At 43.6% G+C, this 21,713-nt stretch overlaps 1 protein-coding gene across 9 annotated transcripts in view; it reads left to right on the top strand.

Annotated features, from left to right (window-relative positions):
• kif20ba (kinesin family member 20Ba) overlaps window positions 1–21,713 on the top strand; it is a 48,768-nt gene that overhangs the window by 14,850 nt on the left and 12,205 nt on the right. For all 9 annotated transcript variants that reach the window (XM_047351211.1, XM_047351206.1, XM_047351212.1 and 6 more), the window contains 7 exons: window positions 263–388; window positions 1,311–1,438; window positions 1,557–1,712; window positions 1,792–1,959; window positions 6,613–6,744; window positions 7,809–7,913; window positions 8,366–8,575. In XM_047351211.1, the coding sequence (XP_047207167.1) occupies window positions 263–388; window positions 1,311–1,438; window positions 1,557–1,712; window positions 1,792–1,959; window positions 6,613–6,744; window positions 7,809–7,913; window positions 8,366–8,575 (1,025 nt within the window). The remainder of the gene's footprint in view (window positions 1–262; window positions 389–1,310; window positions 1,439–1,556; window positions 1,713–1,791; window positions 1,960–6,612; window positions 6,745–7,808; window positions 7,914–8,365; window positions 8,576–21,713) is intronic.

Raw genomic sequence — 21,713 nt, 5'->3', positions numbered from 1 at the left:
ATGTTATTAAAACCTTTTTTTTAGACGTTACCGTGCTGAAAACCAGCAAAGAACCCAGAGGATTGCGTCTAGGTAAATGTACTGTTTTAAAGTAGATAAAAGATTCAGCAGTCTTTCTAACAAACCTCTGGAAGTCTTACTTTCTATGAAGCCATTCTGGTGACCTGCTCCCCCAGCAATAACCACATTAAAGTGTATCTCATTGTCTTCGAAGATGTAAACTGGTTCAGGTCAGCTGTGTTACTGGTTTGTTCATCTGTAGAGCTTGATGCCAAGCAGCGTCTGATGGAGGATATGCGTCTGGCTTTGACTGAGCAGGAGGAAACGCAGGAGCAGATGGAGCAGGTCCTTGATGAGAAGATGAGTCTCCTCCAGGAGCTCTCTGCTGGTGAGGAACACCAAAAACACAACAAGTTCTGGTTGTCTTATTCATAGCGGTGAAGGAGTTAGAGCTACGCAGCACATCAGATGACATTCATCATCATTATGTCACCAGAGCAAAGCACTGATTGGATGCAGTATTGGTAGATTATAATTCATGCCAATAAATCATCTGACCTCGCAAGTCTGAACTGGTTTGAACACAAAACAGACTCATTTAAACTGGTCATTTAGAGGTGCTACCCAAAAATACTAAACTGATCCGATTAAAGTCCAGTTCTGAGATGAGATTTAAGATCAGGTGTTCTAAAACCACAACAAAAACGTTTTATCCAATCGCTCCCATATTCTCCTCTGGGATCAGGTTGCTAAAGTAAGAAGTTAAGGAAGAAATCCCTGAGATCCCCTTTTAGCTGCAACGCTGTCGAGCTCATTCAGTGAGACAGTGACATCACCCTGTCCTGACGCAGCGAGACCCCATGAATTCCTCCCCATTTATCCTGATACGCAGGAACTGTTCCAACTGGGAGAACATCTAAGGTGACACAACATCTGCTTCATTTCATCACGTTCAGACCCCCACATCTGTATATGGTAGGATACCAGTGCAACACCAGCTCCAGATACTCTCAGTACAATGTGAAGGATAGTTTTACCTTTCATCAACGCACTGCGGCCGTGTTGCTTCAATGGCGCTGCAGTCTTATTGCACCGACCTGCAGTCACAGCAGTGTTTAGACCCAGTTGGACCATAACCAGAGAACATATTTGCTTCATGAGCGACGATTTAACTGTGGTTGAAACTGAAAAATCAATTGGATCATCTAAAAACGTTTGTTCTGGAAAACCCCTGAATATTCACGCTGAAACGCTGAACTGGTCCACAGCAGAGATCCTGAACCAGGTTTCTTTGTGTTGACCTGTTTCAGAGGTGGAGAAACTGAAGAGCAAGTTGCTGCAGCAGGACAATGAAACTCCTCCCCATGAAGCCGACGGGCCATCAGAAGACCTCAAACTAGCCAAAGATGAAGCTTCACAAGCTCAGGAGAGCTTAAAGGTAGAAACTGAAGACCTGAAATCATTTGTTGTGTTGTCAAATATTTAACATCTTCCATTATAATGTAACCTAGATTGTAGAGGAAAAACAGGTGGACAGACGATTTGTTTTCCTGCAGATCTTCACGGAAAAACACCAGGCTGAACGCAGGAAGTGGCAGGAGGAGAAACTGTCTCTGATTGGTCAAGCCAAGGAGGCAGAACACAAGAGGAATCAGGAAATGAGGAAGTTTGCAGAAGACAGAGAGCGCTACTCTCGTCAGCAGAGCCTCTTAGTAAGAGGATGAAATGAAGTGATAGCCACACATCCGAAGGTCCAGATATTTCCAAACACATTTCCTTCTGCTTCCTCAGGAGTCCAAGCTGGTGGAGAAGGATAAGGCCATGGAGAACTGGAGGAAGGAGAGGGACACGCTGGTTGCTGCTTTGGAGGTGCAACTGCAGAAGCTCCTGTCCAGCCAAGCAGAGAAAGATAGACTCATTAAAGAGCTGCAGGAGCAAAGCACAAAGCAACCACCAGAGGTCAGTGTAGCACCACAGTTTCTTTCCTCACACTACGCAGGTAAACCATCTGAAAGCAGACTTGAACGGACAGTTTACCCCATCAGATGTTGGTCATTAATATTCAGCGTATGGTGGAAGTAAACCACAGCTCTCACCTTAAAGTTCCATGTTTTCATTCCCATCTTCTTTATTTGCTCAACTGGAAACTCAGTCACTGTGAACTAAATTGCTGAAACTGTGCCGAGGACGTTTTTACCTCAAACAGGAACCATTCAGAAAGTTAACAGTGTTAATCAGTCCTGGACAGCTACAGTCCAATGCATCCCTGCTCCAACACACCTGAGTCAGATGATTGGCTCCCCACCAGGGGCCTCGTGTACTAAAGAGAAACAGCTTTCATGCCAAAGGTTGGCGGTAGCGAGAAGTTCTGAAATTTGCGCCACACAGAAAAATTCAGATGAAGGAAACCATGGTGTAGACATATCACCGCACACGCAGCCTACATAGAATCCAATTTGTGGTGAATTGGGCCTAGCTGCACGTGGCGCTTGGACCGCCCGGTCGCCGCCCCTAAATATATATGCAAAGTAATATAAATAACCATAAGACACCCATCGTGTGTCCAAATAACCATGGCAACGGTGGCGGTCAGTAATGCAAGAGACAGGAGATTCATTGAACATGAAATACAGATCTCAGTGTCTGAGGTGCAGGCAACAATGAAGGGTCAAAGGTTAAATGCCGTTAACATGGTAGGAGCTGAATTACCATCCTCAGCTGGAATAAAAATTATTTAGCAATTTCTGTTTCAAATCTAACTGGTGCTGCCTAGCTTCTGCATTGAGCCCCGTTATAACTGGTGTGAATATTCATATTCCTCCCATATTTCTATCAGGAAGACTCACCACACAAACCATGTGAAGTACATTCAATCCATTCAGAACGTCACAATAAAAAGCAACATAACTATTAGACTTAGAATAATGATAATTATTATGATAGTATAAAGGAATACTGAGTTGACCAGGCCAACATGGTTCTGGTTCTGCAGAGTAGATTTGAGCGAGATGACCTGAGAGGTCTGGGTGGTTGATCCACTGACAACAAGTCTGTAATGTATTTTGGTGCTAAGCTATTCAGTGATTTATAGACTAACAGAAGTATTTTAAACTCTATTCTCTGAGCTACAGGGAGCCAGTGTAAGGACTTTAGAACCGGGCCGATGTGCTCCACTTTCTTAGTTCTAGTGAGGACGCGGGCAGCAGCGTTCTGGATCAACTGCAGCTGTCTGATCCACTTTTTAGGCAGACCTGTGAAGACACTGTTGCCGTAATCAATTCTACTAAAGATGAACGCATGAATTAGTTTTTCAAGGTCCTGCTGAGACATTAGTCCTTTAATCCTGGAGATGTTCTTTAGGTGATAGAAGGACGACCTTGTTACTGTCTTTATGTTCCTCTGAAGGTTCAGGTCTGAGTCCATCACTACACCCAGGTTTCCAGCCTGACTGGTGGTTTCTAGCTGTATTAACTGAAGCTGTGTGCTAACTTTTAAATGCTCTTCCTTTGGTCCAAAGATTATTACTTCAGTTTGGTTTTGATTCAGCTGAAGATAATTTAGGCCCATCCATGCATTGATTTCTTCTAAGCGCTTGAATGGGTTCATAGTCACCTGGTGACATCGTAACGTATAGCTGTGTGTCGTCTGCATAGTTATGATAACTTATGTTGTTGTTTATTAAAATCTGAGTTAGGGGGAGCATGTAGATATTGAATAGGAGGGGCCCTAAGATGGACCCTTGGGGAACGCCACATGTGATTTTTGTGTCTCTGATGTAAAGTTACCTACTGACACAAAAAAGTCCCTGTCCTTCAAGTAGGATTTAAACCAGTTGAGTGCTGTACCAGAAAGGCCGACCCAGTTTTTCAGGCGCTCTGATAAAATGGAGTGATCAACAGTGTCGAATGCTGCACTAAGGTCCAATAATACCAGCACCGTGGTTCTTCCACAGTCTGCATTTATACGGATGTCATTGAACACCTTGACAAGAGCAGTCTCTGTACTGTGGTGAGCAGGAAGCCTGACTGGAAGACATCGAAGCGGTTGGTCGTTGTTAGGAAGTTGTTTAACTGCTGAAACGCAGCTTTTTCAATAATCTTACTGATGAAGGGGAGGTTTGATATAGGCCTGTAGTTCTGTACTAGCAGCTTGTCCAAGTTGTTCTTTTTCAATAGAGGTTTGATAATTGCTGTTTTTAGGGCCTGGAGGAAAACACCTGACAAAAGGGACGTGTTTATTATTTGTGTTAAATCAGATGTTATTACAGCCAAAGCTTTCTTAAGGAAAGCTGTGGATAAAAGATCGAGACAGCCGGAAGAAGAACTTAGTTGCTGTACGATTTCTTCTAAGATTTTATAGTTTATTTGGTGAAATTGGGAAATTTTGTCAAAATCAGTTCTAGTTGGAGACAACATTGGTCCTGGAGTTGACGTGGATGTTCTGACTGCCCCTCTGATCTTTTGGGTTTTTTCAGTAAAGAAGTTAACAAATTAATTGCAGGCCCTGGTAGAGTGGAGTTCAGATGCTACAGTTACAGGATGGTTTGTTAACCTGTCAACCGTGGCAAATAATGCACCAGCATTGTTAATGTTTTTGCTGATGATCTCAGAAAAGAAGGATTCCTTTGCATTTTTCAGTTGTAGGTTATATCTGTATAGTCTCTCTTTATAGATAATATAGTGAACCTGGAGTCCAGTCTTTCTCCACCTGCGTTCAGCTTTTCGACACTCCTTTATTTCACTTCTGACTGGTGGAGCACTTCTACATGGAGACATTTTCTTCCCAGAAACGACTTTCACTTTAATTGGAGCAATTGAATCAATGATGTCTGAGATTTTAGAATGAAAGTTTTCTACCAGCTCATTTACAGTGTTACAGGTCAAAGTGGAGGTAGAAAAGTAAATCTGGTTAAAGGTTTCAGCAGCACCGTCCTTAAAGATACGTTTTCTTATCATGTCTCTTTGGAGTGTCACATAGATCTATTGTACTTCTGTCTTCAGGATTGTCCATGTGAAATGTTGAAGTCTCCCACAATAATTAAACAGTCATAATCAACACATTTCACAGATAAAAGCTCATTAAAATCACTGATAAAGTTTGTTTTGGACTTAGGAGGCCTGTAAATATTCAAGAACATTGTTCGGACCGGGCTCTTTACCTTGAGAGCCAAATATTCAAAAGAGTCAAATTTCCCCAGAAATACTTTTTTACCCTCTAATAAATCTTTAAACAAAGTGGCCCCCCCTCCACCTTTTCTTTGCTGTCTGCTCTCACAAAGAAAACTGTAGTTTGGAGGCGTCGCCTCTATCAGAATGTCAGCTTCATTAAATTCATGTAACCATGTTTCTGTTAAAAACAGAACATCAAGATCGTGGTCAGTAATGAAGTCATTGATTAAAAATTATTTTCCTGACAGAGATCTAATGTTCAGTAAAACCAGTTTATATGACTTAGTTATTGATATTAACTCTGTGTCTGGTTGTACCTGACAGTTTATGGCTTTTGTTGATTTTTTTATTACTGTCTCTTATCCTTTTGACTTTCTTCTTTCTTTCACATATAAGCACAGAGATTTTACTACTATCTCCTATTAGGGGCCCAAGTTTTTCCTGGACATGTTCATTTCTGATGGAGTTACCACTGGGGCCCAGACTGTATCACAGAGAAGTGATCTGAAGGTCCTGATTAGGAGGAGATAGATTAGGAGGTGGTGGAGGTCTGCAGCATTTGGAAGATGTTGGTTTAGTAGCAGAGCCTCGGCCACGGGCTGCAGGTCTGTTATTTAATGGAGATGGTTCTGAAATGGAAAAAGATTGTTGCACAGCAGGGAATAGAACCAGGGAAGCAAGGGTTTCTGTTTTTATTATATGTCGGTGAAATGTGAGGCTCTCCTGGATTCTGGTGGCCACCTATTTATTTGGTCAGATTAGAGTCACCTTCTGGGATTCTGCTTATAAATGAATAATAGATACTTGATGTCTGATGCAGACTGAAAACAGGAGAACTAAAACTTTCAGTTTGTTGGGGGAATAAAACCAAAAGTGTGAAAGTCCAGCAACAGGTGAATAAAACAATCTTTTCATGGTTCTTTGTTGGAGACGTCGATTACGGACCGGACCAGACATTCAGCCAGTGTTTAGATTTGTACATGTTTCTGTCATAATTAACTTCAATTAAAACAGTTAAAAGATCAAATATTCCAGCCGGGCATGGACGATAAATGGACCTAAGGGTTTATCACAGTATTTTGTGGCATTTATTGAGTTGATGAGTGATGATAAAAAGTATTTAAATGTTTTTTTCTGCAGTCAAAGCCCCACAGACACCAATCCTGCCTCCTAATACAATAAAAGAAAAACCACCCAGGAACAACGACGCTGTAACTGAACCGGACCCTGCTTCTGGACTAAACAGAACAATAACTGCATTTATTCACATCTGAAACATGTTGATGTGTTTTGCTGCCATCATGAGTGGAAGAAATAATCCAGACAATATATGAATTCATCAGTTCATGTAAACTTCATCATGTGGATCTAAATGTTTTCTCCATAGATCTAAATTCTTACGATGACGCACATTTCTAACGTGTTTCTACGAACTGTGTCCCAGGTTAATGATGGCGGGAGTTCTCCCAGAGTGGCTGAGCTTCAGGCAGCTCTGGCGGAGAAGGAGGCAGAGATCCTGCGGCTGAAGGAAGACCTGGAGGCCTCAGCAAGGAAACAGGAAAGCACACCAGCGCAGGTCAGAACCATCTTCAACATTTTAAACCATACAGCTCTGGTCACTTTAGCATTTTGAAATGCAGCAGTTTAAACATCCAAAAGCCTCCAAAATATGGCATTTATTACAGAAATGAAACATTTGACTCTGGTATCCCTTTTTTAATAACTAGGCAAACATCCAAGCAGTTTCAGATTTTCACAGAATTAGAAAATCATGCGATGATCACTGTTTGTCTGATCTTCAGCCTCGTTCCTGGAGGTCACCTCCTGCAGGGAGATCCATCCTTCAGGATGAATATTTATTAGTGGAAACTCCTGACTCTGGAAGTAAATGAGCCAATAATTATTACAGTCTGAATGTTGCCATGTCAACACGGTTGTGATGGTTGTGCTTCCCTCCTCTCTACACATGATGCTAACTGCTTATATCTCCTCAACCTAACCATGTCTTAAAGATCTGAAGTATCCCTTTAACACGAGGTTACAGAGCTACCCGACCCGTGTTTATTAAAGTTCTAATGGGTTCATTCAAAATCAGAAAACTTTATTAATCCCAAAGGGCCGATCAGTTGCCGTTTGACGTACGTTTGTGGGTCAGCGTTTCCCTCCTGGACCTCAGATCCAGAGGAGAGAAAGGATGGACGAATGCAGGATGTTTTCTTCTTCTTGTTCTTGTTGCCGTCACCTCATTGAGTTTGGAAACACGTTTCCTGCATCGGAAGAACAACATATGGTTTGGTTTTTGTTTTAGTTTGATTGTTTGGGACCAAAATGGACGTTGAAGTAGAACTTTGATTGGTGGCTCAGCCGTCCTACATGGTTTTATTTTTAAAGAACAGACATGATTCTAACTTTGTGTTTTTAGCGATTTGTGTTTGAACCATTTCTGTTGATTGAGCTTGAAAGCGACAAACCGATGAGCATCACAGAGGAACCAGAAGTTGACTGATGTTTCAGAATCAGATCAGATTCCATCTAAACTTGAGCAGAGACGGCTCAGATTCAGCTGAAATGTGTTTTTATTTTTACTTTGAGTCCAGATGATCTAACCGCCTCTAATTTCTCTTATTTTTCTCCCCACAGACTAAACAGAAGGTGAGTTCTGCTGTTCTGGCCCAGAAACCAAAGTGTGAAACCAGTACCACAAATCCAGCAAGGAGGGAGACCAGAGTCTCAGTCAGCAGTCAGGTAAAATCTAATTATTTGACTCAGTATAGGTGTTGCAGTACCATAGACTGTCCATTCTGATCCATTTGTTCTGGATGGGTCTTGCTGCAGCCAAGTTCTGGAAGGTTTTTAACAAATTGAAGCGGGTCACCGACCTGAAACCGAAGCCTCAGCCCTTTACTTGCTCTCTTTGGAGTAATAATGTAAAGCATCAGGGGCTCATCCTTTGGTTCTCTCGGGGCCCGGTGGGTCAGATTATTGAGGCTACTGCCTCGCCCATAAACCCAGAATCATTTATGCATCTCTTCTTCATGTGAATCTCTACTCAGCTGCGGTACCACAGCTGTCAAAGTTCTGGTACCTGTGCTCCAAACTTTGATCACAGCGTTGATCAAAGTTTGGAAAATTAGGTCAGTCTTCAAGTGTTTCTATGTCGTGGGACAATGATGCGACCCCCGACCCTGTTCCCACAGGGCTCGTTTGGCTTCCCGTCGGTGCTCGACTCCTCCGAGGTTTCCACGGAGAACGGCCGGACCAGCCGCTTCCCCCGCCCAGAGCTGGAGATCTCCTTCAGCCCTCTGCAGCCAAACCGCATAGCACTGAAGCGCCAGGGGGAGGAGAACGCCGTCACCGTCAAAATCACTCGCACAGCACGCAAGAGGAAGAGCGGGGAGATGGAGAAGGTAGGAAGCATCCAACCTAAAGCTGCCGAATACCCGGGATATGAAAATATGATGATTTTATCACGTTTCCAGCCCCGTGGTCACTGATCAGAACTATAAACCATGATTCTAACTGGAGAACGGGCCGATCCACAGATACCAGCATCTCCAGTGAAGCGTTTTATTTTCTGTGTTTAGTTAGAGGTAACTTCAGGGAACAGCAGGAGATGTGATGGTGCACCATCAGGTGTTTGGTCTGAAACATGTTGGTGCTCCAAGGATCTGTGTAGCCTCCAGTTTCATTCAGCTGTCTGTCACAGGTCATGGTCTGTTTGTTTCTTCTCAGTAAAGCAGAAATACTCTGGAAGAATCTGAGTTCTGATTCTGTGTTTTGAGTGGCTGGGCTCGACCCGGACTTGTCCCTGATTTATAGTGAGGCACCTCTGCTTCATCCTGATCTTTCCACTCACTTCTCATCTGGGTCATAAGGATAATGGTCACTAAGTAAAACCACCCTGTGGAGTGGATTGAGCTGCTAATTCACCGTAAAAACTACATTTAACATTTAAAATGTTTCTACATTTTGGTTTAGATCCGTGTTTAAATCGCCTTCAAAATGAAATTATTATGAAGTTCAGAACCAGTCCAGGAATGCAGAGCTGCCTCTGCAGGATAAAGATCTTCACCTTCTGGTCACTAAAAGCGTTCCTGATTGTGTCATGAGTTTGTTTTATTCTCTAATCATATTAAAATCCCAGATCTCATAAAATCTCACCTGTTCTGTAGTGGATTTGATAATCTGTGTCCAGTTTGAGTAGCTGCTGGTGGGAACATGGACTTCAAAATGTTATCGCTATATTTTCTGGTATTTATTGCAACAATGATAAAATTATGTATATATTTCTGTTACTGCATACAATCTAACCCCCCACAGAGCACCACTGTCACTAATTAGTAAATAAGACCTCATCCAACAGGATCCTTCTGACATTAAGTTTCTGTTGCTTCAGGTCAGTTTGGACCTGAAGGATGAAGCAACATGGCTGATATGATTGTTCTGTATGATTTTACAGACTGACAAAGTTCATCTCTATACAAGTAAAAACATGAACTATGCTTTATCTCTCATTTTAGGCTCTATTATATGGAAAGCTTTGCTAATTAGTGTTTGTTCTGGTGAAATCCAAGCTGTGCTTCATTAGCAGGAAGAGTCTAAAGTGGAGAAAAATGCTGAGGAGGAAAACCAGATTGCTAAATGGAGGAAGATGCTTGAAAAAATAAATCTGTTTAATCATACAGACGACAGAAACGTGATCCCCTGCTGGGGGCAGGAAGCGTTTATTTGCAGCCCCTCTGCTGGGCTCAGTGAGTGGGCTTCCCTCCCCACAGAGAGGACGAGCAGATCCATCTTTCCTCCTGACATCTGTCGGTCTTCTCTGCTAAAATGTTTGGATGAAATGGCAGCAGAATAATGATCATCCCTCTGAGGCTCAGAGGAGCTCCCTTTTAAGGTTTTGTCTGTTAAAACTAACAAGAACATTTCAAACAAATTTTAAAGAATGCAGAAAAAAATCAGCTTCCTTCTGTTAGCAGTTTTAGGAAGCTGGACTTTACTGTATGATGGATTAATCTAAGAACGAAGATGCTGCTGACTCATAAATGTAGCAGAAACTCTGAAAATGATGAGTCACCGGTTGCTATGGTGATTCCTGGCTTATATGGCGAACAGGGAAGCCCACTCAGGAAAACGCAGGCAGACAGAAACACACCGAAGGGTTTAAACCTCAGTCGGTCGCTGTGAGAAAACTCAGTTCCTTGCGGTGGCCGTGTGTGGATCTGTGTGTCTGCAGTGCTTCATGTAGGAGATCTGACAGACCCGTCCATTCATCAGTCAGTCCGGGTCCGTCTGTCTGTATGCTGGGAGAAAACTGGGGGCCTGCAGCAGAACCCCGCCGATGAAACCAGGAAAATACCTTCGTCTTCATGTGGAAATGAAAGCAGTTTAAACCAAAAGGAAATCAAAAAAGTCACATCACTTACTAAGCAGAACCATCAGTTTTTCAGGACAGGGAATCCAAATACCTGTTCAGTCCACCCTTCATGGGCCCGTTTAGACCTCCGTGGGCCCGTTTAGACCTCCGTGGGCCCGTTTAGACCTCCGTGGGCCCGTTTAGACCTCCGTGGGCCCGTTTAGACCTCCGTGGGCCCGTTTAGACCTCCGTGGGCCCGTTTAGACCTCCGTGGACCCGTTTAGACCTCCGTGGGCCCGTTTAGACCTCCGTGGGCCCGTTTAGACCTCCGTGGGCCCGTTTAGACCTCCGTGGGCCCGTTTAGACCTCCGTGGGCCCGTTTAGACCTCCGTGGGCCCGTTTAGACCTTCGGGGGCCCGTTTAAAATGTGGCCGAGCCGTGAAGCTCCAAGGACGCCTGGGATTCCCAACACCTTATTTACTTCCATGTGTGTGTTTTCCTGCCCTGTGCTGAAAATCATGACAGAATCGGGTCATAAGAGGAAAAATTCCTTAAAGGGTCATAAGATGACATCAGTGCTTTAGAAAATGACCTTTGACCTTCTCATTGAATGAACATTCATGGTAGAAATCATTTGTTTTTGTTTCTAACTAAAACGTATCTGTGCCACTTTAGCTTAGAGTAAACCAGAAACGGATCTCAGTAAAACCGGATCCAGGTCAAACACCGCTTCAGGAAGCGACTGCAGAGGGTTTCTGTAGGAAAGGGCTGTGGTGAGGCTGGACTGCTGGGGAAAGGTCGTTTTCAGGTCACCGTCTCACTGGATTTGATTCAATGCAACAGAGACAACAGCGCTTATGTTAATTTGTCGACCAGGAAGGAGGTTAATGCCTCTGGTGCCGCTCATTCCCAGAGGCTTGTGACACATGCAGATCCATGGTGTGTGTGTGTGTGTGTGTGTGTGTGATCCTGTCTTGGCATCACAGTGAGAACCATTTTCCCGATTTCACCATCAAATTGAGGACCATTTGTACCAAAGTGAGGACATTTTGCTGGTCCTCACGACCTATTTCACTAACGGTTAGGTTTAGGACTAAGGTGTGAATTGAGTTTAGGTTAAGGTTAGGGTTAAACATGCACTAGTAATGGTTAGGTTTAGGGTTATTGTCAGGGTTAGGGCATAGAAAGGGTTGAAAATGACTGAAAATCAATGGAAGTCAATGGGAGTCAACACATGGTCCTCACTACATATAGCAAAACAAGAGTGTGTGTGTGTGTGAGAAGCACAAAGAGTATTTATTATAAAAAAATCAAGTTGTGGTTTTTATTCATACACAGGATTTAATAACGGAGTGGTTTGAATAAAATGCAGTTTCAAAAAGCTGCTGTTTTCTTGTTATTAAACCTAATTTAGTTGAAATGATAAAACCCCAGAGATTATTAAAGCCTAATATAATAGTGACCCATATCTGTGTTTGTTGTTCAATTAACCTGCCATAGATTGTACTCAAGTAAATTAAAATGAACAGTAATGTTTGGGAGCCTGAGGAGTGGGGAAAAAAACTGGTGTCCATTTTCCCTCTGCTATCTATGCTGGGAGTTCTGGGTCATTTAATCCAGACCAGGCCCATCATTCCATCAGGGTTGGGGGAGAAATTCTATTGTTTTCATACGCTGAGATCCAGGAATAGACGATCTTTAGGGTGTTTTTACTCCTGAGGTGTTGAGTCCGTTTAAAACAAATTCTGGTTTGTTTCGCTTCGTGGTCCGGTTCTGTTCTATTGATGTAAACACAGCCATCGCAGTAGGAAGCGGACCAGAACAACCATACTTGAACATTTGGAGGAGGTGGTCTCGGTTAGTTTCTAAATGAACTGTAGAGCAGTTTGTTATGGTGTGAATGTGCTATAGCTTAGCTTAGCAGCCTGACCAGTTTTAAAGTCTACTTTCTCGCTTAAAAACACCTTAAAACTACTTTTTGTGACAAATTAATGGTATAAAAACGATTAATTTGTATGGTAACCTCTGCCATTACTGCAGCTGCTGGTGCAATGCCTCGCTGCACACAACCCCGCCCCTCTAACAAATCCTGGGGAAAGCTGAAAAGACCATAATAATAATAATACATTTTATTTATAATGCACTTTTCATTCCAAAAATCTGAGTGCTACAATTAAAACACAAGAAAAAAACAACACTACAGTCAAATAAGTATTTAGAAGTTAAAAGCTTTCCTAAATAGGAATGTCTTAAGTCCAACTTTAAAAGAATCCAGACTCTGCATTTCTTTCAGCGCTGGAGGGAGGCTATTTCAGAGCCATGGGAGTCAGAGCGAAAGGCTCTGACTCCCATGGCTCTGAGCCTGGTAGAGGGGACCTGGAGGAGCCGGCCGCTGGATGACCTGAGGCTGCAGGTGGAGGTTTGGAGTGGAATGAGTTTCTGTAGATAAGATGGACCATGTGTGAGCAGAATCATTTTATACTGGATGCGAAATGAGACTGTGAGCTAGTGGAGGGAGTAAAGAACAGGTGTGATATGATCGTACTTGCATGAGGACTCTTGTGGCACTGTTCTGAATATGCTGTCATTTTTGCATGTTTTTGGAGGAGATCCCTGTAAAAATGCCATTGCGGTAACCCAGTTGGAAGAAACACAGGCATGGATACATTTTTCTGCATCAGAGCAGGAAAGAAGTGGGAGGATCTTGGAGATGTTGTGAAGGTGGTGGATCTCCATACCAGGTCCATTTACCCGTGAAAGTAAAGCCTTGGGAAAGTGAAATTACCCGGGTAAATTTGTATCGAAACGACTGGGGCTTTGTACAGGCAATGGAAAAGGGGCTCCTGTTTTCTTCTAGCCTGGAACACAGGATCAACCTCCACAGCTGACCAATGAACCCGACCCAACGTTGTGGCATTGTCAGTAGTGACGGGTTCTGGTTCATTTGGAGTTTTCTGAGTGAAAAGAAACAGTCCCTGGAAGAAATTACAAGTTCAACTCTTCAACTAATTTGGACCAAAGTGAACAAACTATAGGTGTGAAAACGGCTTGAATCACTTAACCATTGCTGAACTCCATTATCTTGATGCTAATTTATGAGACGTTGAAGGAGGATCCCTGAAGCACAGAAGTTATTCAACAGGACAGTTTAAGATCAACACATTAAGGCACCACATCCTGCACCGAAGAGTAAATATGCTGGACCAGAGCCACACCAAGTGGTGGCTGTGTAAGACCGAACAACAAACCTGAGAACCATGTTCCTCGGTTCCGCCCAGAAAAAGACAGCCAATTGTACCCTGCTGCAGTCAGCCAGAGGACCATCGAACAAGCAATGCTAAGGCGTCCCTCTAATTTGTAAAATGCAAACAAAAAGCGATGGAGCAGTGTTGATTTGGGCAGCCTTAGTCTTAGTTTAGTCTTTTGGATGAAAATGTTTATTAGTATTAGTCACATTTTAGTCATTTCTATGTGTTGTACTTTTAGTTGACAAAATGTTTATTTTAATCAGTTTTAGTAAGAAGCAAATTGTGTATTCTTTCTCTGTATATAATGTTTATGTGCTGTAAAGGTCTGCAGGTGAATACTAAACAATCAAATGTAGGTGTCACACACGTGTAAATATATTTATTATGCACATAATCATGCGTTTAAACACATCGTTTTGACAAAATACCTCCATGTTGAGAAAAAAGAATGGGCTAAACTATCAAACAAGCAAAACAGAAATATGTTTTTAACCACATGGCTGTAGCCCATCCTGTAGTTTAGCCTTCTGATCTTTCTTTAATGCACAAAGAAGGCTATCTGGCCAAAAATCCCAGCATGTTCTACACATAATAGTAACACATATAAGCTTAGGATTTGACGTAAGCATACTAAGCTAGCTTTATCCTGAAGATGGCAGTCCATTTTCGCCAGGAGTTATGTGGAAAACTTCAAGTTTACTATTAAATGTATCAGGAGCTGACTTGATCAACATCATCTGTATATATGTTAACAGGACTTATTGTAACTTACGTGGTGATCCATCAAGTGCTGCTTAAGATTTGTGGTATTTTCCCACCTAGTTTATGACAATATTTATCGCAGTCTCTCTACAATACAATAAGTTTTTCTTCCAGATGGGTCATATTTAATGTATGTCCATAGATCGTTTCGTGGTTTCTGACCACCAAGCTCCTTTCTAGAAGGTGCCATGGCCTCCATGGTCCATTGATGAAATAATGAACTCTTGTTGGTGGTGGGCATGACTAAACAAGGAGCAGCATTGCTGCATATTTTTTGGCTTTAGACAGATTACATGCACAATAGGCAGAAATGTCATGCATTTTGAACATCTGACAGACCATCAACTAACAGGTTCCACAAAGTCCCACAAAGAGCCGCGTTTAGGTCTTTATCATCTCGTCATCATCATGAAATCATTTCGTCATCATTGACATGAAACAACACGGTGATGGAGCGCTTCTTGGATTTTCTGAAACTTTAAAGCTGCAGTAGGGAGTTCTGAGAAAACCTGGACTTAGCCTGAAAGTTCAAACAAGTAAACCTTACACAGGGGAGGGATCTTGCTCCCTGCCACAGCTCCTCCCCCACATAGAAGCCTGCTGTGAACGTCCAGCTTGCTTTTCGTCATCTGTATTCTTCTGGTGTTTACCTTTTTTTTATTTTTTATTATTATTTCTGAGCAGAAATTGGAAGTTTTCCTGTAACGTTAGATTGTTTCTCCGCTATTAGCACAGCTACAGAACACAGCAAGCTTTAGCTTGAATGACGGTGATGGGAAGGTGGGGTGTGAGCTGACGTACGAGCATAATTAACACTGCTAAGACATTCCTCCTGGTTCTGATTGGCTGGTTCTGACCAGGAGCTGTGTATTTCTGCAAATGGCAGTAGGACCACTAGGAGGAGCGAGAGGAGCTTCCGGTTTTTTTTTTTCACAGATAATCTGTGTCTATTCTACTGTCAGGACATAGTGACAGTTTTAACAAATACAGGTCCTTCTCAAAATATTAGCATATTGTGATAAAGTTCATTATTTTCCATAATGTCATGATGAAAATTGAACATTCATATATTTTAGATTCATTGCACACTAACTGAAATATTTCAGGTCTTTTATTGTCTTAATACGGATGATTTTGGCATACAGCTCATGAAAACCCAAAATGCCTATCTCACAAAATTAGCATATTTCATCCGACCAATAAAAGAAAAGTGTTTTTAATACAAAAAACGTCAACCTTCAAATAATCATGAACAGTTATGCACTCAATACTTGGTTGGGAATCCTTTTGCAGAAATGACTGCTTCAATGCGGCGTGGCATGGAGGCAATCAGCCTGTGGCACTGCTGAGGTCTTATGGAGGCCCAGGATGCTTCGATAGCGGCCTTTAGCTCATCCAGAGTGTTGGGTCTTGAGTCTCTCAACGTTCTCTTCACAATATCCCACAGATTCTCTATGGGGTTCAGGTCAGGAGAGTTGGCAGGCCAATTGAGCACAGTGATACCATGGTCAGTAAACCATTTACCAGTGGTTTTGGCACTGTGAGCAGGTGCCAGGTCGTGCTGAAAAATGAAATCTTCATCTCCATAAAGCTTTTCAGCAGATGGAAGCATGAAGTGCTCCAAAATCTCCTGATAGCTAGCTGCATTGACCCTGCCCTTGATAAAACACAGTGGACCAACACCAGCAGCTGACACGGCACCCCAGACCATCACTGACTGTGGGTACTTGACACTGGACTTCTGGCATTTTGGCATTTCCTTCTCCCCAGTCTTCCTCCAGACTCTGGCACCTTGATTTCCGAATGACATGCAGAATTTGCTTTCATCCGAAAAAAGTACTTTGGACCACTGAGCAACAGTCCAGTGCTGCTTCTCTGTAGCCCAGGTCTGGGGAATGCGGCACCTGTAGCCCATTTCCTGCACACGCCTGTGCACGGTGGCTCTGGATGTTTCTACTCCAGACTCAGTCCACTGCTTCCGCAGGTCCCCCAAGGTCTGGAATTGGCCCTTCTCCACAATCTTCCTCAGGGTCCGGTCACCTCTTCTCGTTGTGCAGCATTTTCTGCCACACTTTTTCCTTCCCACAGACTTCCCACTGAGGTGCCTTGATACAGCACTCTGGGAACAGCCTATTCGTTCAGAAATGTCTTTCTGTGTCTTACCCTCTTGCTTGAGGGTGTCAATAGTGGCCTTCTGGACAGCAGTCAGGTCGGCAGTCTTACCCATGATTGGGGTTTTGAGTGATGAACCAGGCTGGGAGTTTTAAAGGCCTCAGGAATCTTTTGCAGGTGTTTAGAGTTAACTCGTTGATTCAGATGATTAGGTTCATAGCTCGTTTAGAGACCCTTTTAATGATATGCTAATTTTGTGAGATAGGAATTTTGGGTTTTCATGAGCTGTATGCCAAAATCATCCGTATTAAGACAATAAAAGACCTGAAATATTTCAGTTAGTGTGCAATGAATCTAAAATATATGAATGTTAAATTTTCATCATGACATTATGGAAAATAATTAACTTTATCACAATATGCTAATATTTTGAGAAGGACCTGTATATAAAAAGCTGAGAGCTGCTTTTTTACAAAAGTTGCCTAATGCAGCTTTAATGTGTCAGGTCTTTATGTAACACGCCGACCCTCAGCGGTACATGACTGAGCAGTGTAAGGTCACTGCACAGGATTAGGGTTTCTAATGCGTTCTGCTGTGGAGATATTAACAGATACCTCACCGGGTTTCTGTGCTGTGCCTTGTAGAAGAAGATGCAGATGCAAGTTTGAAAAGGTTTGGTGGTTGTTTAAAGAAGAAAGAGGCCTAAACAGTGAACTGAGGTTAGGCTTTCTACCTTAATCAGAATTGTCTGGACTCCAATCTGCATCAATTTAACATTCTGCATTTAAAATGTCCACAGCTGCACATTAAGCTAAGATTTTCCCGATCACTTTTCCCTGTTTTAACAGCGTCTGCAGCTGACCAGGCGATCCCCGCGGCTGCTCAGCTGAGCATTAATGGGCCGTCTCCATTTACTCAGCTGTCAGATGTGCTTGAAAGGAAACTTAACTGATCTAAAAGACTGATCGGAGCAATTAGCGAAGGACTTGATTTTCTGCATGGCAAACTGGAACAGCGAGATGGGAATATGAGATAATATCTGGAATGACAAACTAATTACTATTCTGCTCAGTAATGATATCCATTCATTTGTTCTTTTGAATATGAACATTAAAATAGCTTCTAGAGATGGCCAATAATGGAAAAGCTTAGCATATGCTTCTGTGCCTTTTGCAGGAAATGAAGCTGTTACAATATGAGGAGTTAATTTTCTGAGCAATGTCTGAATCCTGTTGTAAAATATCAATAATTTATCTTAAAGAATGTATGCCAGTATATGATTATTTGGCTCCAGTCCCAAATTTCACTGATATTTTAGTCGTTCAGCTAAAGTAAAGTTAGAAATGGCAGTAAGAGTAAGAGTTCTAACTGGTCCTTCCCAGTAACACTGGTTTGTTGTGGTTTATTCTAAAAATATCCAACCAGCAAAGTGCAGAGAGGAAATGATTGGCTCTATTTTTCCTTTGTTCCAGTAGTAAAACATGTCATCTTTCAAGATGTCCTTTTACTCATGGACATTTTGTTCAGTGAGGTTTTTCTTTCAGCCTTCAGCAGATTTGTGCTCATTTAAACAGCTTGAATAGTGAATAAATTCAACAGGCACTCTTTAAGTCTTTATGAAATGGTTTGGGAGGAAAATTAGATGTTAAAAGTAAACTTTCTGCACCAAATGTAACCCCAAGTCTAATTAGTCTTTTATGTAAATGTTGAGCTGCCATCTTCATTCAGAAAGCAAACCTAGACGAATAAAAGCTGAATGAGTCAACTAGGAGCTCCAGAAACACGAGTCCTATTGGAAACAAAGTTCTGGCCCAGTCAAGATGCTGGAAAGGGAACATTAGAAGGTTGAGGCGTTCTTAGAGGCCTAACCCTAACCCCAGCAAAATCTTAGCGGGGTGTCAAAACTTTAAAGGACTTTTGTGTGGAAACATGAACATCGTATGAGAGTTTTTACACAGCTGCTGAATTAAACTAATTTTTCTAAATGTCTAACAGTTTTACAACAGTTTTGTACTTTAGAATAATAAATCATAAGAAATAATAGTTATAAAAAGTAAGAGATATTCATTTGAATATATATATAAAATAAAGCCAATATATAATTAGAAAGAATAATACATATAAAAAGTAATTATTTATTATTTGTATAATAAAGTTAAAGATTTTCAAATGTTATGTTTACATTCTGTGTTTTAATGTGTTTATATTATATAAAATATGGTATTTTAGTGTGACAATTATTTGGACATATGATTTAGTTTTTAATAATTTGACCATCAGCACATGAACGACCTCAGATTTACAGCAAATATTTTTTCTTAAATGATTTAAAGTTTGAGTCTGGAAAAGTCATCCTCTATAAAATGCATAATGTGAAGAATTATATTTATCTGTAATATCCAGTCATCCATTTTCCATATTCGCTTCCTCCGTACTGGGTCAGAGGGGAGATGATGGCCCATCTCCAGCGGTCTACCCTGAACAGGTCCAGGGACCTACTTGCTGCAAGGCAACGGCGCTAACAACTACGCCACCGTGCAGCTCCATCTGTTATATGATCTGCGAAATATTTCAACATTACAGCAAAACTGTGGAAAAGAAGCTTTTCCAGTTCTACAACCAAAGTAAGTATGTCACTGTGCAGTTTACCTACATGTTCGTTCGTTCGTCGTCTTCCGCTTATCCAGGACCGGGTCGCGGGGGCAGCAGACTCAGCAGAGACGCCCAGACGTCCCTCTCTCCAGACACCTCCTCCAGTTCCTCCAGGGGGAGCCCAAGGCGTTCCCAGGCCAGCCGAGAGACATAGTCTCTCCAGCGTGTCCTGGGCCGTCCCCTGGGCCTCCTCCCGGTGGGACGTGCCTGGAACACCTCCCGAGGAAGGCGTCCAGGAGGCATCCGGTATAGATGCCCGAGCCACCTCAACTGGCTCCTCTCGATGTGGAGGAGCAGCGGCTCTACTCCGAGCCCCTCCCGGATGGCCGAGCTCCTCACCCTATCTCTAAGGGAGAGCCCGGCCACCCTACGGAGGAAGCTCATTTCAGCCGCTTGTATCCGTGATCTCGTTCTTTCGGTCATGACCCAAAGTTCATGGCCATAGGTGAGGGTAGGAACGTAGACCGACCAGTAAATTGAGAGCTTTGCTTTTCGGCTCAGCTCTCTCTTCACCACAATGGACCGGCACAGCGCCCCCATTACTGTGGCAGCTGCACCGATCCGTCTGTCGATCTCCCGCTCCATTCTTCCCTCACTCGTGAACAAGACCCCGAGATACTTAAACTCCTCCACTTGAGGCAGGAACTCCCCTCCAACCTGAAGAGGACAAGCCACCCTTTTCCGGTCGAGTACCATGGCCTCGGACTTGGAGGAGCTGATTCTCATCCCAGCCGCTTCACACTCGGCTGCGAACCGCCACAGCGCATGCTGTAGGTCTTGGCTAGAGGGGGCCAGCAGGACCACGTCATCCGCAAAAAGAAGAGACGAAATCCACTGGTCCCCAAACCAGACCCCCTCCGGCCCTTGGCTGCACCTAGAAATCCTGTCCATAAAAGTTATGAACAGGACCGGCGACAAAGGGCAGCCCTGCCGGAGTCCAACATGCACCGGGAACAGGTCCGACTTAGTGCCGGCAATGCGGACCAAACTCCTGCTCCGCTCGTACAGGGACCGGATGGCCCCTAATAAAGGGCCCCCGATTCCATACTCCTGGAGCACCCCCCACAGGGCATCACGAGGGACACAGTCGAATGCTTTCTCCAGGTCCACAAAACACATGTGAACCGGTTGGGCAAACTCCCATGAACCCTCGAGCACCCTGTAGAGGGTATAGAGCTGGTCCAGTGTTCCACGGCTGGGACGAAAACCACACTGTTCCTCCTGAAGCCGAGGTTCGACTATCGGTCGGACTCTCCTCTCCAATACCCTGGCGTAGGCCTTACCAGGGAGGCTGAGGAGTGTGATCCCCCTGTAGTTGGAACACACCCTCCGGTCCCCCTTCTTATAAAGGGGGACCACCACCCAAGTCTGCCAGTCCAGAGGCACTGTCCCCGACCGCCACGCAATGTTGAAGAGGCGTGTCAACCATGACAGCCCCACAACATCCAGAGACTTGAGGTACTCAGGGCGGATCTCATCCACCCCCGAAGCCTTGCCACCGCGGAGCTTTTTAACCACCTCGGTGACTTCAGCCTGGGTGATGAAAGAGTCCAACCCCGAGTCCCCAGCCTCTGTTTCCACCACGGAATGCGTGATGGCAGGATTGAGGAGATCCTCGAAGTACTCCTTCCACCGCCCGATAATGTCCTCAGTCGAGGTCAGCAGTCTCCCGCCCGCACTATAAACAGTGTTGGCAGAGCACTGCTTCCCCCTCCTGAGGCGTCGGACGGTTTGCCAGAATCGCTTCGAGGCCAACCGGTAGTCCTTCTCCATGGCCTCACCGAACTCTTCCCAGGCCCGAGTTTTTGCCTCTGCCACAGCCCGGGCCGCAGCACGCTTGGCCTCACGGTACCCGTCAGCCGCCTCAGGAGTCCCACAAGCCAACCACAGCCGATAGGACTCCTTCTTCAGCTTAACAGCATCCCTTACTGCCGGTGTCCACCACCGGGTTCTGGGATTGCCGCCACGACAGGCACAGCAGACCTTACATGTTCAGATCAAAACTCATTATCTGGATCACAGTGGGACCAGTATGACCCAAACAAAGCTTCCCACTGTGCTGTTGAGACGAGATTTTCCCAGGAAACCAGCAGTGAGAATAGTTTCTACAGACCATTCCCAAAGTAATCCCTCTAGAGACGGATGCTGACTGCACAGTATTCAGACAGAAAACTGGAAAATAAATGCAGGGCAGGAGCATTTATAGTTATAAGTGGTTTCCATGGTGCTTCTGAAGATGAGATGGTGTTATCAGTTCTCTTTGCTGTCTCGGCTTCTCTGTTCACGCTATGAAAAGGAACTCTGTATCCGCACGTCAGAGACGCCGCTGTAGAATAGAAAGGAAAGCTGAGGCGAACGGTTTCATATAACAGAAGGTAGGGTAGTGGATCTGAGGAAACACTTTGGAGGTGCCTT

Source organism: Girardinichthys multiradiatus, chromosome 22 (assembly GCF_021462225.1).
Source record: "Girardinichthys multiradiatus isolate DD_20200921_A chromosome 22, DD_fGirMul_XY1, whole genome shotgun sequence".
In the NCBI taxonomy this organism is placed as follows: Eukaryota; Metazoa; Chordata; class Actinopteri; order Cyprinodontiformes; family Goodeidae; genus Girardinichthys; species Girardinichthys multiradiatus.
The sequence above is the reverse complement of the archived record's forward strand: the minus strand, read 5'-3'. Positions and strand labels throughout refer to the sequence as shown.